The sequence below is a fragment of the Sebastes fasciatus genome, chromosome 9 (genome assembly GCF_043250625.1).
Source record: "Sebastes fasciatus isolate fSebFas1 chromosome 9, fSebFas1.pri, whole genome shotgun sequence".
NCBI lineage: Eukaryota > Metazoa > Chordata > Actinopteri > Perciformes > Sebastidae > Sebastes > Sebastes fasciatus.
Window position 1 is genome coordinate 14,926,595 of NC_133803.1, and position 18,810 is coordinate 14,945,404.

Below are 18,810 nucleotides of genomic sequence, written 5' to 3' on the forward strand. Positions count from 1 at the left end.
TACTACTGACTAGTCACGACACAAACATGCTCAAAAAGTCCTCCTCATCCACCCTGACTCATCCATAAGAATAACTCTGCCACTGCCATCTTTCTGGGTATGCTGAGCAGTAGAAGTCTTGGCAGAATCTAATTATCTTCACTGTTTGAGCAGCCCAGATGTCCACACGCCCATCACCACAATCACATTTTCTCCTAACACCACTCCTCCCTCTATGATTTATCGTTCACAGTTTTTAGTGTGTAGGCATGAATAGACAGACACACCAGTATCTCTTCCCTCTTCCATATATGACCTTCACTTGAACCCTGCTGTGAGAAGACTGCAGTGCAATTTGACAGCTCCATTTAATTTTCACCTCCTGATTGGCCACAAGGGCTAGAAAGAGTCGTGAGGCAACAGCGCAGGTGTCAATCACTGTCAGCGAGGTCATTTATGTACGGAAGATGGTAGCCAAAAGTGGGGCGGACAGCAGCACGAGGGTTACTTTTCTTTTTGAAGCATAATCAAACTTCACTGGGACCACAGGACATCACATTCTTGATTGATCAACCAAGTGAGACATCACACAACTGCTGCCAACAATGTACTAATTTAGTCGAGTGATAAAGCTCTCTTGCCTGAACTGACTGGATGAGAATCGGTACCAAATCGGTTAGGCAGCATTTTTTCATATTTTGAAATTGATTCATTTGACCTTATTGGAAGAGTATGTTGTTACGACAAAATCTGAAAGTGCAAAAATGTCAAAATCAATAAATCCTCCTAACAATCCTGATTACACTACAAAGTTTTTTTCTATAATTATGCACACAGCCTTGGTTTCAACTCAAAATAACCCATGGCGTGCATGGGTTCACGTGCATGTAACATAACCGTGAAGGAACTCCACCCTGTCACTGGCCAAGTGGATGTGTGAGATCATTTTAATACATTTTTATATTGCAGAATTTTAATAAATCTGCAGCACAGAATTTATAGCAAAATTTAATGATGAGCTGAAAACATCTATGGAAAACATCTACTGAAATGTATATTTGCAGCACACGGGAAGTAAGTCATGCTGGTGTGAAAGCATATTTTATGATCTGTTATTAACTGAGATAGTTAATTTCTCTTTATGATGTCAAACCTGATATGGAAATAGTCTGCTTCAAAGCTTTGATGGGAACATGAACACTAAATGAACCCAGAAAGCATGACAACATTTATATGAAGCATAATATCACTTTTAACTGAAGTAGAGGCGCATGCATAGGATTATGCGACGCTATCTCAGCCCCTTAAGTGAAAGATAAATCCTTTATAAGCATGCTTTCTCACATGATTCTTGAGCAGAACCACACACCACAACATTTACATAGCAACTAGGACTCGGGGTCACATGCAAAGTTTACAACCAGTTCAGCAACCGCCTGCCTTCCCCCGAGCTTTTCTTTGATACCACAACAATGACATCCATTTGTCTGCTGTGCCAACGGCTTTTCTCCACACTGACATTTGAGTTCATCTGAAATATCTCCAGCTTATCAGCCCGCTGTGCCGTTTATTGGGCATTTGTGCCAACTCTGACTCATTCCTTATCGCCACAAGATACAATGCAAAACACAGGCCTGTCATGAGAGGTGAGAGATGTGGCTTTCAGAGAATGAACCTAATGTTAAGGCCCTGAATATGAAACATAGTCTAGCCTGAATAATAAGCTTTTAATAGATCATGTTCCTGCTGGATTTATCCTCTGTGAATGGACAATACACTGCTACTTCCTCTCTGCCAAAACTTCCCTCTTTTCCTGTGCCTCCTTCCTTTCCACTCATTCCATCAGGCTGAATTCTCTTAACAAACGCTTCCCCCAATCTCTTTCTTAAGCAGCACATGTTTGTACAGTAACTAGCAAACAGTCTCATGTGAGGCTAGGGAGAACAAGGCATTCTCACATCAAATAAGGTCACAACTCGTCGTTAACATCCACCAAAGTCCATACCTTGGTGTCCAATTTTTCACAGGGATTAAAGCTATTAGGTCAACTGATGAAACTAGAGGGGAACCCATCCAAAAGAGTGTCTGATACAATGGAGTAACCTTTCTATTCACCTCGGGAGATAAACTGGCTGAATACTCATTGGTTGTGGCCAGATAAACCCTGCTGTGTAAATTGCTTTGAGCACAGAAAGGCACCGTAGAACAATGAAGTCCATTATATGGTGCTATTGGATGCTGCAGTTGAGCCTGCCATGCAAACACAGCATTTGAATATGTCTGTGCAGGTAACCCCATAGACATTCAAGACAGGAGTCTTCCCTTTGAACAGGACATGAGTAATGGCTCTGTTATCTTGGGTGAAATAGAAGTTTAGGAGTGACAATGATATGGCAGTACTGAGTGGCTAAAAAAGGGGCAATGTGCCAAAATGAAACTGGCACAGTAACACGAGAACAGTATGTTTTATTAGCTTGGCAGTGCTCTGGAAACAAGCCATCATGTCTGAGAAAAACATCTATTTTGAACAGATGCATGCGGATTGCAGCAGGTCACATACTGTGACTGAGAGTGAGCAGCTCACAATCTGCAGCACATTATGCCGACCTTACACAAGACGACTTTTCAAGTGATTTCACTCTCGCAGACATATTTCCAATGTCAGAATAAAACCACGAGAGTTTTTGCTAGAGTTGCGGCGCGCTCCTGTGATCATAAAACTCGGTTCAAGCTGTCTTAAGTCAGTCTTTTTCACGTCATTCTGATAAAATCAAACAAGTTTATTATTATTATTGTAAGTTCAATGACGTGGACATTGTCAACAACCAATAGATGCGCTCTCTCCAGCACCAAACGGGAAGCAGTAAATGGATTAGAAAGTAAACATGGAGAAACTGGTGGAGTTGTGGAGTGAACAAGAGTGCCTCTTTGATGCGTCTTCCCATTTATACCATGATAGAGTGGAGAAGGAAAAAAGCTGCAGCCCCAGCTGTGAGAGGGTATCAGACTTACAGTCTTTTAAAAGTCTTCTAATGTATGGTAGGCATTAGTTGTCCAATGCCTGATCCCAAGGACATACAGTAAAGACTCTATAATATCACATGACTCAAAGCTTTGAAGGATTATTGTACGGGATATAAAGGTTTTAAGGAGAGCGAACCTTGCGGCCTGGTGTAGTTCAAGCTCAATGCAGTTCCATTACATGAAGCTAATAAGACACAGAAGAACTGGGTGACATGCTTCGTTTATCTGTCACATTGATATGAGCCACAATGGCAGCTGACATGCTGACAAGTGCAGACCTCTGGTGAGGAGCATACTGCCATGCTTCTGAATCTGACCTCAATATAGGAACAGCATGCGGTTCTAACATCATATAAAGTACCATCAACACCTGTGAGGGTGTACCATGGGTATGTAGGAGCTTTAAATGATGCACATTATTAGCTCGTTTGAGATGAGCAAGGCCTGCGCAGAATTGATCACAAGCGATCGCCGCACAGCACACGCCGGTTAGATTTGTGACCGACTTGATCCAGACTTGCCCTGACATCATGCAAATGTGGGCAACGATAACCTCATCGAGGCGGCTGCAGTTTTTAGAGCCAGGTGCCGTAGCTGCTCTCCACCAACTGCAAGACCGGGGAATGATGGGAAACACCTGGCTGTCGCCTGATCAAGGAGCTGATTGGCTCTTAGTTTTGACAACAAACACCACGTTTTGTAGAAAATACAAATTTTCTGTATAATTGTACAATTTAACGCAAGATTGTAGGCTATTAGTCTGATGTTGTGACACACATCTGTGAAACACATCTTGTGTGGTTGATAATCATAATAACACGATCCTTATTATTCTCAAACAAAGCTGATGACTGTTAATAATATTAGTAACATCTGTGCGTTTCCTATTCTGGCAAGTGTGTGAAACAGACAATTCCATTTTGAGTCAAAGATTTCTGCAACTGCTCATGTCTTGACAATAAATGTCAGCAACAAGACAATAATGACACACATCTGCTGCTACCACCCTGCATTGTGTTCATAACGACACCTGTGCAAACACACTATTTGGAGCAGAAGAACAGAGGGACTCATACACAGGGGAAAACACTCAACCCATTCTATATAATAGTGCTGCTTTCTGTACAGAAGACATCAATTGTATACAACCTTCTATATAATAGAACAGTTAAACAGTGTGCCAATATCACAGTGCAAATGAAGAGATTGTAAATTTATCACTCTCAATAAAAATCATTTAATAAAATGTTTAATGTCAAAGCATTTACACCAAATTGAGACCAGGCAGCGGCAAAGTGCGGCCCGCGGCAATAATTAAATTTACGGGCAGTATTCATGTATTTCAGGTGGGAAGAATTCTTTTGAAACATAGGTCAACATGTAAAAGGAGTCACAGGATCTATTTACTGATTGGGCTGCGGGTCCTCTCTGACCGCACTTTGCTGCTAAAAGTTAAATTTTTCTCAATTTTTGTTTGGCCGCACTTCGCCGCAGAATCAAACGGCCGCGGCTCACTGAGCTCGGGAGCCGCCGCCGCAGCTTTTTATAGACATTGCATGGCAGTTTGCAACATGCCACACTTCGCCGTTGCTTTGGCGTGAACTCGCCGTTTAATGTCACTCTTCGGCTTCGACAAATCAGGGCATGGCTTGACAAAGTAAAAGAAATTTGCTTTTTTTCCCCCCTCAATCGTGCCATCTTTCACTGTCATTTCCCTATATTGACCGATTGATGCTGTAGTTTAGGTCAGCATTTTTCATTGCTGCCTTTACAACTTCTATTACAGTCTTTTATTTTATTTGACGGGCATTTCCTGATCTTTTAAAGGCATTTCTGCCCAAAGCGCCTGTCAGTTTCTGACCCTGTGTCAGTGCATCTGAGATCCTGCGTGTCTACACTCTGCTACACACTGAGCTATTCCAAGCACTTAAACATCTGTGGTCTTACCGAGGGAACTGATAAGCGTGGCTATGTATAGCTCTAATGATAGGCCTCATACAGAGAGCGGAGAGGGTAATAAGGATCAGAGAAAAGTCAAAGTCAAAGCCAGTTGCAAGGCTCTGAGCACAACACCACAATGCATACATACAAACTACACAACAACACATATAAACATACACAAAACTAAATTATAAGCACAATGCATTATCCTGAATGACCTAATCTCTGGGCATTTAATTTTTAGTTTACACCAACTTACTTTAGTGTGTTTATTTTCACCATGGGATTTGTGTGTGCGGTGAACGGGTGCAATTAACGCAGTGAATTACACGAAATCCCAACGGCAGAATTAGCACAACACACTGTCGGTCTTTCTCACTCGCTCTCTTCTTTACCGTCTCCAGCTGGAGATAGATTAACAGAAAGAAGTCAATGCTGTTTTGGAGGTTTACGCACAACTTTCAGCTCAAGAGGAAACAAGAGAAAAGTCCCGGTAGAGAAATAAACTAATCACTGTGGGGCCCGGTGCGGTGTCAGTGCTGGGATCTGAGGCGAGAGCGGCCGGTAGTGGTGGACGGTGCAACTCCAAAACGTCCCGAAACTCCATTTCAAACGCCGGACCACGACAATATGTGTATCCGTCCTCCGGTGCGCTGTGGCCGGCGTGCGGAGGTGCGGCTCTTTGGTGCATACAGTAAATACAACACCAACAGCTCATGTCTGAAAGGTTGTTTAACGCCTCACCTTGATCTATGCTGACTCCCTCAGTCTGTGATTTCTCGCAATGCCATACAAATGACTCAACACTTCTCAGTGCTCTAAGTAGTCGCTTTTAGCATCATGCATTCACACTTTAACATCTTATCCATTGGCCTCGAGGTCGCCCTAAAGGGAAATTGCAGTGTCTTGGAATGACTACTATGCACAGGGTAATGTGTATAATGTGTATCTTCACACATAGCTAGACGCTGATGGTTAGGGCACACATGTAGACAGGCAGACAACAGAGACACTGTCTGGGAAAACCCTCACATGTTGAACTGCAATTTGGGGGGTCTTTAGCAGGCAGGTGCATAGTGGAGACATTCAGCTGTTGTTAGGGGGGGGAATTAGATTGTAAACACACCCTCAGCCAAGTTGGCGCTCCAGGACCTATGCCAACAGGTGCCTGAGAAACACACACATGGATTTGCATGTGTGTGTGTGTGCGTGTGTGTGTGTGTGTGTGTGTGTGTGTGTGTGTGTGTGTGTGTGTGTGTGTGTGTGTGTGTGTGTGTGTGTGTGTGTGTGTAAACGCAACCCCACCCAAACACTGAGCACACCAGAGGAGTGTCCATCTCACTAAGGGGCAATTAGTCATGCCTTATACTAATGTGTGTCGGCACATTGATGCCATGGCGCTTTCGCAGTGTCTGACCTGTAATAGATCACGGCTTAAAATGGCACAGACACAGATAGTTATGAGACCTGACTGACAGCAACTTCAGTTGCGGTATAAAAATATGAATATGTGAGACTGCACTGCATGGTATAAAAACCCTGGTTAAATTTGAACTCCTGTCATGAAGGCTAATCATGAGTCATCTTAAGTTACCCTTTAAACCTGACATGTGCATGAGGAACACACGGTTTCGGTGGTGTATCTCAAACAAGACTGAGTTGCCCTCAAGAATTAAGTATTGAGACATACAGAGAGAGACTGTGTGATACGGTGAGACACTTGTCAAACAAGAAATACTGGTCAACTGGCCATCACTCCATACTAGGCGTCAGATCCACTGGAATCAGTTAATTTATAAGACTGTCATTGGTAAAAAAAACTCATATCTCCGCTCACTACTCACTATTTTCAACAGTAACTTAACTTAACAGTAGCAATTTAAGTTCCAGCACCTATATATATTTATATACAGTATATAGTTGTATATACTGTATATATTGATGTTTTATTTTTAGGGATGCACTAATCAGTCTCAATACTGATAACGATACCTGGGCTTTGGGTATCGGCCAATACTGAGTACTGATCAGATACCTTTAATTAATAAACTGTATGCCTCACTGTGTGGAAGTGACTTGGATTATTCTTTTATGTGTAAGGCAACATCTGGCTTGACTTAAATATTGCTTTCCTACCTTTGTAAAACAAAATATGACCAATAAAAACATAAATTTAGATTACATTTACTGAATTATTCTTGATTATTAAAATATAAATCGCACACCAGCAACTTGTTAAAAAATCTTAAAAAGTTAACAGTGTAAACCTTTTTAATGCAGCCAAAAATTGGTCAAAATACAAACAGGATTAAAATTACAGTATATAATGTGTATAGTGTATAAACATAAAATTTAATTGAATAGATCGGCCCCATTGTCACCAATACCCAATCCAGCTATTTAAGTCAGTATCGGCCCGATATCCGATCGGATATCAGTATCGGTGCATCCCTGTTTATTTTTGTCTAATGTTTGGTTGTATTTATGTTCTATGTTTAATGTCTTGTATCGCCTTGCCTTCTGTCGCTGCCTCTTGGCCAAGTCGTCATTGTAAATGAGAATTGGTTCTAAATAAAGGTAAAATAAATAATAAATAAATAAATACTCCAAAATGTTTCACTGTATCTACATTGTGAGACCAGTGTGCACAATTTCTGCTATAGTTTGTTATATAATAAGTAACTTTGAATATGCTTATATTACATAAAGGCCTGGTCATCCTCAGTCATGGTAGAGTAACTCTTTCCAGGGCATGTTATTATGACTGTGACGCTGTGACTGTAGAAAACATGGCCTCTTCTGCTTCACTGATAAATACAACCTCATAAAAGGTTCTTTGCTGCTTCTTTTCATCAGTTTAATTAAAAAATATATATACATAGCTACTATCTTCCCGATCAGACAAATAAGGAGATGCATTATTACATAAAGGCAGCAAATATTGCCAACACAGTACGTTTAATTGTTTCCCCATCATTTCACAATCATAACAGGAGTCTTGCACTCTGGTTTACACACCAAAAAACTGACAATAACCTGATATTTGCAGGTGGAATTTCATTCATTCATTCATTCTCACTGTGCAATATCATTTTCCACTTGTGCAATTGTGTTAATAGTCAGTTTATTGTCAATACTGTATATACTGCTCCTATTTTTATACATCCTTCTATTTAAATGGTTCATATTTTGTTACACTTTGTTTAGCTCTTTTGTTTTATGTGTTAGCTGATGCATCTTGTTTTTTTGCACTATATCCCCTTTGCTGCTGTACACTGCAAATTCCCCCACTGTGGGACTAATAAAGGAATATCTTATCTTATCTTATCTTATCTTATCTTATTTACAATATGATTGCACTTACCAGAGTTATTATGCCGTTAAAAGCATGTTTGCAGCCTCTCAGCGATGGGTCAGCAACCAGTCTGTCCACTTGTTCGTTGTCTTGTGAATAACATGTTGTAAAGTAGAAGTGGTTGGTCTTTCACTTTCTGTTAAAACTGTCTCTCATGACGTCATGATTCATTGATGAAGTGAGAGCTACACAAGTTAAACGAACAGCTTTTTAGCTTGATATATACTAGTATCAAGTCTGTATGTTGAGTCCTGTAAACTTAAGACGAGCTGACTGGAAAATAAACACACAATATGTTGTGAGTTTCCTCGCATTTCCATGAAGTAACAACACTTTAAAAAGGTTAAAATAGCCCGAAGCTACTACTGTATCGCTGAACTAACTGTCAACCGTGGCAACAACGACCAACTGATGAATAGCGACCGTTACCATGGATGTATTAGATCGTTACCACGGTCCGTAAAGCCGAAGTGAAGACGTAAACAAAACTGCTGTAAAAATCCTCATAGAAAACAGTTCTTCTAGTGTTGTAAATGAACTAACCACAGCAGCAGAAGACCTCGCCACACGGTGCCAGACGGACTTCCCACAGCAGGTCATCATATCTCTGACAGCGTCGCTTCCAGCTGGGCGGAGCGTCTACAGATGTCACCTGGGTCTCAAAGAGTGACGCTGCTAAATGCTACATGCTACTATGTTTGGATGTTGTGACGTCAGACTATAATGATGATGCGTGCACAGCAATTCATGACAGTAACAGTACATTTACTCTTTTTGTAAGAGTTTGTCAGAAGAAGTATTGAAAATAACATGCTACATGCACATCATACAATTATTTATAATTTTTCTAAAAAAAAAAATCTATATTCATAAGAAAAATGGTCAGGAAACATAAGCCAACTTTCCTGCACTTTATTAATGAGTTATATATAATACAGCACCTCTCTACCCACATTTATGATTTATTTGAAGAGGAATAATGTATGCTTTTTTTCTTTTTTATAAAATTATATTTTAGAGGTTTATCTAATTTAATTTTAAATTACTCTTTTGTAAGAGTTTGTCAGGAGAAGTATTGAAAATCATACACTTATTTATAATTTTTTCTAAAAAAAAATCTACATTCATTAGAAAAAATGGTGCCAACTTTCCTGCACTTTATTAATGAGTTATATATAATACAGCACCATCTTACCCAATGTTAAAAACACTAAGACATTTAAGTTATTCAATTAATATAATATGATGCATATAACATAAACTCTGGCATTTTGAAATGTATATGTAATTACTCTTTTGTAAGAGTTTGTCAGAAGAAGTATTGGAAATAACATGCTACATGCATATCATACAATTATTTATAATTTTTCTTAAAAATATGTTTTTTATATTCATAAGAACAAATGGTCAGGAACCAAGCCAACTTTCCTGCACTTTATTAATTAATTATATTTATAATACAGCACCATCTTACCCAATGTTAAAAACACTAAGACATTTAAGTTATTAAATTAATATAATATGATGCATATAACATAAACTCTGGCATTATGAAATGCATATGTAATTATTTAGTTTTTCTCTTCCTTTTTTTCCAATTGTCTATGTATCTGTTTGTACCTCTGTAAATGAGCATGTGTTTAAAAGCAAAAAGAAGTCTGTCTCTTAAATAATTCTTATTTTTTATTTAATTTACTTATGTTTACTTATGCTTACTTATTATTATTATTATTATTATTATAAATATTATGTATAATTCATTCTGATGTTATTTTTTATTCTTTATTTAAACTGAATTGGTATGACTGTTTGTAATGTATGTACTTTTATTTTAATTGTAAGTTTAAATAAATGTTCTATTTGTTGTTACATTGTCAACAAAACACATTGTAAATGTTTGACTTAAATAAAGGTAAAAAAAAGACACAACACAATAAACTATTGAAGAGGAATAATGTATGCTTTTTTTTCTTTCTTATAAATTTATATTTTAGAAGTTTATTTAATTTAATTTTAAATGATCACTATTATTTATATTATTTATTTCTAATTTTATTAATTTCTCTGTAACATTATGTTGAGTAAATGTCTGCAATGTTTGTACATTTTAATGTTTTTCAACAGTGTGCGCACATAAAGTATGCCTATATGATCACAAAGCACCAGCGGTGGAAGAAGAAGGCTACTCAGATCTTTTACTTTGGTAAAAATAAAAAATAAAAAATAGCAAGACCACTGTGCAGAAATACTCTGTTACAAGTAAAAGTCCTGCATTTAAAATTGTATTAGCATCAAAATATAGCAAAAGTACTTTACTTTATGCAGAATGGCCCATTTCAGAATATAGTATAGGCCTATCATTGGATTACAGTATAGTTATTGATGCATTAATTGCATGTCTTCATCACTTATTGGTATAATAATATCAGAATGTACATGTATTTGTTGATTATATTTTGTATTATTAATCAGAATATGGAAAGTAACTATAGTAACTGGGTAATAACAATAGTTCCATATCCACAAAAAAATATTATTATAGGTTAAGATAAGATAAGACTGTACTGGTCCCTGGGACATTAACGCGATGTACACATTAATCGCAAGTACACAATAATCCAATAATAATAAAAAATAGTGTAATATAATTAAACATTCCTGTATAATCTGCCTAAAATGGCATGGATCATCCCACGGAGCCCCCTGTAAAACATTAGCTCTGGGCCTCTATTACCCCGCTGTTTGTGGTCATTTCTGACGGGTGATCAAGGCAGGAAATAAAATAAAATGCTATCATTTTATTTGATATTGTGATTTGGTGATGTATGTTCCCAAACAAATTTGCAATTACTCAAATTACCACAAACTATCTAATATAAACTGACTATGGGACCTTTAAGGCCCCTAAAGATAGGTCGCTGGGGCAGTTGCTCGCATTGCACCGTTGGGGGCGGCTGTAGCTCAGTGGGTAGAGCGGTTTAACCACAAGGTTGGTGGTTTGATCCCCGGCTCCTACTGGCTGCATGTCGAAGTGTCTTTGAGCGAGACACTGAACCCCAAGTTGCTCCTCGGGTGCTTCACAGCAGCCCACTGCTCCTAAATGCTTAGGATGGGTTAGGTCAAATTTCATGTATGTACCTGTATGTATATGACGAATATAATTAAGTTTAAAGCTTAAGCTTAAGCTTCCTTAAATCACAACATAAACCTGCTGCTGCTTTACCAACACTGTACTTTTCAAGGATATATTTGTTATATCATTTTTTTATGTTTTAATAATTCATGTTTTTTTGTTTCGTGTTTTCTCCTCAATTTAGTATTCAATGTTTCTTCCGTGAGGGGAGCTTACTTAGGGAAAATCTTTAAAGCATGGTTTCATTAAATATTTTAAGAGGAAACTGAGTAAAAAAACAACTTTAAAGCCAAAAGTGTTCACAAAATGATGGCCTTCCTTCAAGGAGAAAAAAACAACAACAACAGACTGACACATAACTTTAAAATACATGTTGTGATTTTACAGGATTTGTAGCAGTCATACAGCGAGACTGTTATTGATCAACATAACCACTAGAGAGCAGCCTTTTCCCTTTTATTGCTGTTGACAGTGGTGTCCTTCAAACACATTCATTCTCTTTTACCTTTGCGTGTGTTTGCATGTGTCTGAAATATGAAGGGAATTTTAATGTGAGAAGGACAGAGAGAAGAAGAAGAAGAAGAAGTGTGGCCATATGCTCTCTCTGGCTTGTAAATCTTTCTGTGGACAAGTGCCAACTTCAATGAAAACCACCCTACTTCCCCAAAAACTAACCCTCTCTCTCTCAGTATAAGTACAGCTCTCCTGTACTTTCCCCCCATTTCTCAGCAACAACACTTCAGATACTTGTGCACTTTCTCAACTCCAGTCAACAAGGAGCTAATGTGAAGGAAAGAAAGCCAGACAGAGCAGAGAGGAGGGGTTAGATGAGGCAAGAATGTTAAAATAGATGGATCAAATGAACAGAAAACGTAAAGACTGCTGAAGAGGAATGTAAAAAAGAATACACCCTCACAGGAGCCGGTGAGACGGAGAGACACAGGTATCAGGCAACAAGGAAAAGAAGGAGAACACGAACAAGGGAATAACAACAGAAGAAAGACAGAGGCCCAGGTAAGATCTTCTTTTTTTTTTCCAGCAGCCAGGAGGATAGAGAATGACTTGTTAGACTATAATAACTTCCTCAACTGAAATCCTGAATGTCCTCTCAGTGTAATTCAACCCTCTGTTTCCTCTGTGATGGAAAATTATTGTTTTCTTGAGTCTCAATGAGCTGCATTGTTTCCCCGCTGCATTATCGGAATGACTGGAAATAGACTAATAGTCGGTAATTGACACCACAGAGGAAAGAAAAAGAAAAATGCATCTATTAACGGAGCATTATCTGAGTAAACTGATAGTTCTTCAGCACTATTTATTTCTTAGATTTGAACTCAAAATGTAATTGATATCAAGAAATGTAAAGGTGGAGGGATGATGCTGCTGGAAATAGATACAAATATGTATATTTTTTCTGTTTCAGTCTCATATGTGTTCTACAGAGATAGCAACCACGGCTGCATGATCGCTGTGAATTAGACCAATATTTTCCTCCTGCAGGAAAATTTGTCATTTCCCCTCTTTCAGCCCCCTGGATGTTTCAGCCATGAACCTGAGCTTGACCTTTGCCCTGTTTCTGCTCCTGAGTCTTCACACTTGTACAACCACGGTGAGTCTAACGCTGTCTGTGGCTTCTGTCTAAATGTGCTTACAGGGACGATTCTAGGATCAGACCTTTAGGGGGGCTCAGCCCCTACAATGAGAATGCGACATTTGTGCAGTCAAGGCCGTAGGTTTCGTTTCAACATTGAGGGCGACACATATTAAGTGGGGGGTCATGGGTGTCTTCTCCCAGGACATTTTGAGCATGAAACACTTCTTTTCCTGCATTCTGGTGAATGTTTATGCACAAATGTTTGCCTTTTCAGCATCAAATAAGGTGGAAATGTCTTTATTTATGCAAAGGAAAACAAAATTCAGGCGCCAGGTGACAATACAAAATATAATGGAATATAATGCAGTAGCCCAAGGCTCTCAGTCTGTATTGCTTTCAAATATTTATTCTCCTGTTGATAAACATTTTTCATTTAATGTTATGCCTTTATAACCTATATCTATGGTAAAAACAACCAATATGACCCAACATTTGACCCCGTTCTCTGTCAGAACATTCAGCAATTTTATTTGCCAACGTTTCAACTTATTTGTTTTTAATCTATGGCATCATGAAATTCACTACCTACCTCTTCTCCTTTGGTTTTACTGGCGGACTACCAACGTTAAAGATACAAACCGCCACCTACCCTTATGGAGTGTGTAACAACATGACTTTATAGAGAAATCTGGTTATTAAACCTGTTTAAATAACCTGTTATTGTTTATAGCAGGTCAGTTATATATATAAATTGTGTATAAGGGCTTAGCCCATGCTCTATTATGTCTCATAAGTTGTTGCAGCAATTTTGGGGTTGCAAAAAACTGCATGGTTTTTACCTAAAACTGCATGGGAGTAGCATAAAGTGGACATGTCTGTAAAAGGGAGACTAAATGGGTACCAATAAAACCTGTTTTCATTCACATATCTTGAGGTCAGAGGTCAAGGGACCCCTTTGAAAATGACCATGCCAGTTTTTCCTTGCCAAAATTTAGCTTAACTTTGGAGCGTTATTTAGCCTCCTTTCCGACAAGCTGACATGGTTGGTACCAATGGATTCCAGCTGTAAACAAATGGTAAAAGATGGATACATGGATACTTTGTAAGACATTTAGTCTTCCGTCACCTGTTTGTTCTTCCAGTCATCAGGAATGTTATGGAAGTGTGGCTTCAGTATTTTGGGTCAGCATTGCACCTGTTTCCCATCTCATCTGGGAGGACTTTGGGGGCAGATGTGGACCTGGCACCAACTACAAAGTTTCTAGAAATATAAGTTTGGATTTGGGGCGTATGAAGAGAGATGGATGTGATCTAGAATGCATGCCATTTTCATTGTGGTTTTCATTTGATGTTTTTTTTTTCATCATCATTTACATTACACTGACCGCAAGAAGTTGAAATGTTTTGATAATTTAGATTAGATAATTCGCTTCTTCACCTGTGATGCATCACACTGATGAAAACAGAAATTATTGTCATGTGGGGACGTATCATTTTTGGCTCATGATGAAGTCAAAGAGAGTCGGTTTACAATGACAGACACGTTTGTAATGTAGAGTTTAGTGCATGTCTGTGGAATGACATGAGAAGAAAAACATAGGATCCTTTCATCCTTTCAGCTCTGCCTAACATGATACAGTAGGAAAACTGTGTCCGTGTGTGTGTGTGCGTGTGTGTGTGTGTGTGTGTGTGTGTGTGTGTGTGTGTGTCAGGGAGGCAAAGCCCAGCGCAGACAGAGACAAGCTGAGGAGAGACTGAGACCGTATATTGGCAGAGTAGAGCCAGGTAAGACATAAAGTACAGTAGAGGGGTGCCATTTTCTGGCTGTATGTCAGTTATATTTCTCTTATAGACAGAGTAAGTTCTGTTTAAGGTTATTTGCTCTCTTTTTTAAGTCCAAAAAAGGTGCAAAAAAAAAAGGAAAGCATCATGGGCTGCATCTAGTGATGAAAAATATGTTTAAAATTGTTAACATAGCTCTAAAACTGGCAAGGACAGTCCAGAGTCCAGAGAGTATAAGACAAGTAGTATTCATAATGAAAGAAATGAGCAGACAATGATCTGTACCAGTGGTTCCCAACCTATTTTCCTTGAAACCCCCCCCCCCTACTTGTAGATAAGAAAAGCTGAGCCCCCCGGCGTCATCACCCTAAAATAATTACAAATCCCCAAACAAAATCCTCTATTTGAATAAAGTGATTCAGTGTATTAAATGACTTGGACTTTTTTTTATTAAATCAGCTTTCTTTAATCAATATAACTTGTCAGTTTCGTCAACATAAATAAAGTGATGACGTCTTGACAGATTCGCCAAGTGAATGCAGATACATAATATGATCTTTCTTTTGGTAATGACTTCATTAATTTACTATAGCGTTGGAACCAAAATTGATTTTTGGTTATTGTGCTTAAATAAAATGTAATTTATTTGTTAGATTGCTGCTAGACTGCCCCAAATAGGTTTTTGACTGCAGTGAAAATATTGTTCTTCAAAGGCTAAATGCCAACAAATATGGATTGAACATTTCGTTAGATTTTGCTACTGAGCATCCAAAAATATATATCATTTTAAATAGTTTTATTTGCAGACTTTTGTATAAATTATCCAGTTAGATACAGATACAAGTGTTATGATTTTAGTTATACGAGCAAATCTCATTTTGGCAACTTCAGAGCAGACAAATCAGGTGATTGTCACATAATTCATTGTACTGACATTATTCATTTGCTTTACTTTTCCTTCTTCCAACTCACTTGGTTTTTTCATCCACCACTCTGTGACATTTCATTATCTTACACAGACTTTTACAAGACCTTTTAAATGATGCTCTCATCCAAAACACCTTTAATCAGTGCTGAAAGATGAATAAGTGGTCATAGGAGCAGGCCTGTAATCAGTCAAAGAAAGCACAGATGTTAAACTTGGAAACAGAAAAAAATGATGTAGTAACAACAATGTTTCCTCGTGTTTCAGAAAAGCTTTGTGAGCTGCTGAAATGCCACAGTCCAGTTGGATCTTGGTGCCAGGTAGTTCGGGAAAATGGAGTCCTCGTCCCCAAGTGTGTGTGTCCTCAGTTCTGTCCAAGGTAAACACCTCATGGCATTTAAACCAAGTGACAGTCTATTTGGGATTTTGATCATTTTCTGTTTGTGACCAGAAAATGTCCTCAAATGTATACTTTATATTTATGTAAAATTGCTTATTCAGTGTTTGAATTTGTTAATGATTCTCATAAAAACCAAAAAAAGTTGTAGATTTTGATATGAAATCATAAAGTACACATCTGCACATTGTATGATCCAGCCTCACATAAAGTTTTGCTTTTGGGCACCGGCTCGTGCGATCAGGCAGAGGGCACCAGTGTGCAGTGTTCTGGGAAAGACCTATGGGAATGAGTGTTTGCTGCATAAAGAAGCCTGCAGAAAAAGACGCCGCACAGGGCTGGCTCACACAGGACCCTGTCTGGGTAAACACACACACACACACACACACACACACACACACACACACAGTATTAGATATTACACACAATTTCCACTGTGTATATGCAGCCTGCCAAAGTATAGCTCTGTTATCCCTCTTGATCAGTCCCCAAGGCTAAATGCACTGAGGAGGAGTTAAGCCAGTTTCCATATCGTCTCCTGGACTGGTTTCTGCTCCTGAGTCGTATGGGGGAGTCCTATGCACCTGCTGCTCCGCCCCAGAGCTGCCTCAGCCACACCCAGAGGACACAACTAGCACAGGTAACTGAAACTATACATGTTTAAAGTGTGCCTAAGCAGCAGACTGACAGACACCAAAAGTCTGCACCCGAAGGAGAAGATGATTGTAGAGTACTAAACGTGATTTATGATGATGCATTGAAATCAATATCCACAGCAAAAATGTAAAACCAAAGAAACTATAGCCGGAAGAAGAATATACCAAGGGATCCCTTTCACTCCCAGCGTAACCTAACACTGAACACAAAGTTGTTTTTGACACCAGACACCGCCGTCGTTCCAACATACAAACTGTGCTTCATGCATTGTCCAGTGAGAAATCGATGCTAACAACCTACTGTAGCTCTAAGTGGCAAGTTCTTGTGTTGCTTGTGGTGTGGTACTCCACAGAATGAGACACAGGCTCTCAAGAACGTCATGTATAAATAGGGTTTGGTCAATAATCACTAAATTATTCAATAAGATGTTGAATGGAGGGATAACTTAATATTCTTCCGCCAGCCACCTTAACCTCCTGACCTCAGATGAATTAAAAGAAAACGAATGCATTATTTTGATGATCTGAAAAGTGATATACTTTTGACAGTGATTCTCAAAGTGGGAATAATTTTCTATAAATTATAAAACTGTGCTGTATCCTTAAAAAGTGTATATCTACAGATGGGGACCATTTGCACCAATAAAACAAGCGGGCCAATAAAACTCTGATATGATTGCACACAGCAAGTTCATTATTTTTAAATTGAAGCACTTACTGACAGTCAGCTTTAGACTGGTAAGTTTAAAGATCTGGATTTATTAGGACTTTGCCAGTCTTGTTACTGTTCATCCTGATAAACTAAACTAACATTTGCTAATTAGCAGTATAGGCTATAGGCCTAAACACAAAGTACAGCCAATGGGAATGTCATGAGCTTTAGTATTTGACCCAGTGGTGTCATTACATGAAAAGACAAGGGATCACCAAATTAATTAGGATTAATCCTCTGAAGACCTTGAATGTCAGTACCAAATTTCATGGCAAAAGGGAATGGGAATCACAGAGCATTCTGGGGCGGCAACGCCATTGTTGGGGGTAGCGTACGGTAGCTGTCATTATGTCAATCGTTCATCGACAGAAATGTATAAAGTACGTGCGAAAGACAAATGCCCATGTAAAGAGAAGTTGACAGAGGCAAGGGGTCGATATATTACAAAATTGAAGTTGTTTAATGATATTGATCCTTACAAATTAGGAGGACCTTGAGAGTTTGCCACCCATTACAGTCGCTGATGTGTTTTGGCGTCAGTGAACACCTGTCAGCAGTTCAAAAATATGTAAATCTTTGGAGGCCAACACAAAACAATGACAAATATTGTACAGAAACCCTCACAGGTACTGCATTTAGCATAAGAAAATATGCTCAAATCATAACATGGCAAACTGCAGCCCAAAAAGGCAACTACATGTGCTTATCATAAAGTGGGCATGTCTTTAAAGGGGAAACTCGTGGGTACCCATAGAACCCATTTTCATTCACATATCTGGAGGTCAGAGGTCAAGGGACCCCTTTAAAAAATGGCCATGCCAGTTTTTCCTTGCCAAAATTTTGTGTTAGTTTGGAGCGTTATTTAACCTCCTTGGTGACAAGCTAGAATGACACGGTTGGTACCCATAGATTTCTTAGGTTTTCTAGTTTTATATGATACTAGTATCTTCACTCTAGCTTTATAACTGAGCCCTCCGAAAGATTGATTACGTGAATGCGTTAAAGAAATTAGTGGCGTAAAAACATATTTGCGTTAACACGTTATTATTGCGTTAACTTTGACAGCCCTATTATACGTATACTACATTTCGTCTTTAGAATCTTATTCACTGTGTAGTGTTTTATGTTAGTTCAGCAGTTCTTTTGGCAGATGGCACTCTTTTACCCTCCAGGTGATGTCACATTCCCATTCCCTATCTATAGGGAATAGCTGCAGGCCAACATTGCCATCTTGACATCTAATGTCGCAAGCATGGCTAACAATGCATGTTTATGTCATTTAGTGCCATACAAATTAAATAAACCACAATTA

General features: G+C 38.7%; 2 protein-coding genes across 4 annotated transcripts in view; one reads left to right on the top strand and one right to left on the bottom strand.

The window, feature by feature from the left end:
- Window positions 1-8,920, bottom strand: part of ccser2a (coiled-coil serine-rich protein 2a) — a 68,931-nt gene extending 60,011 nt beyond the window's left edge. The window contains exon 1 of one of the 3 annotated variants that reach the window (XM_074646208.1): window positions 8,843-8,920. The gene's annotated coding sequence lies outside the window, so the exon portion shown is untranslated. Of the gene's footprint in view, window positions 1-8,308 lie in introns of all 3 variants that reach the window. The other 2 variants (XM_074646209.1, XM_074646206.1) reach the window with 2 other exon arrangements.
- The window catches only part of sparcl2 (SPARC-like 2), a 30,665-nt gene that overhangs the window by 8,208 nt on the left and 3,647 nt on the right, over window positions 1-18,810 (top strand). The window contains exons 2-6 of the mRNA XM_074645392.1: window positions 12,311-12,446; window positions 12,960-13,041; window positions 16,001-16,112; window positions 16,375-16,493; window positions 16,616-16,770. Coding sequence (XP_074501493.1) covers window positions 12,311-12,446; window positions 12,960-13,041; window positions 16,001-16,112; window positions 16,375-16,493; window positions 16,616-16,770 — 604 coding nt within the window. The remainder of the gene's footprint in view (window positions 1-12,310; window positions 12,447-12,959; window positions 13,042-16,000; window positions 16,113-16,374; window positions 16,494-16,615; window positions 16,771-18,810) is intronic.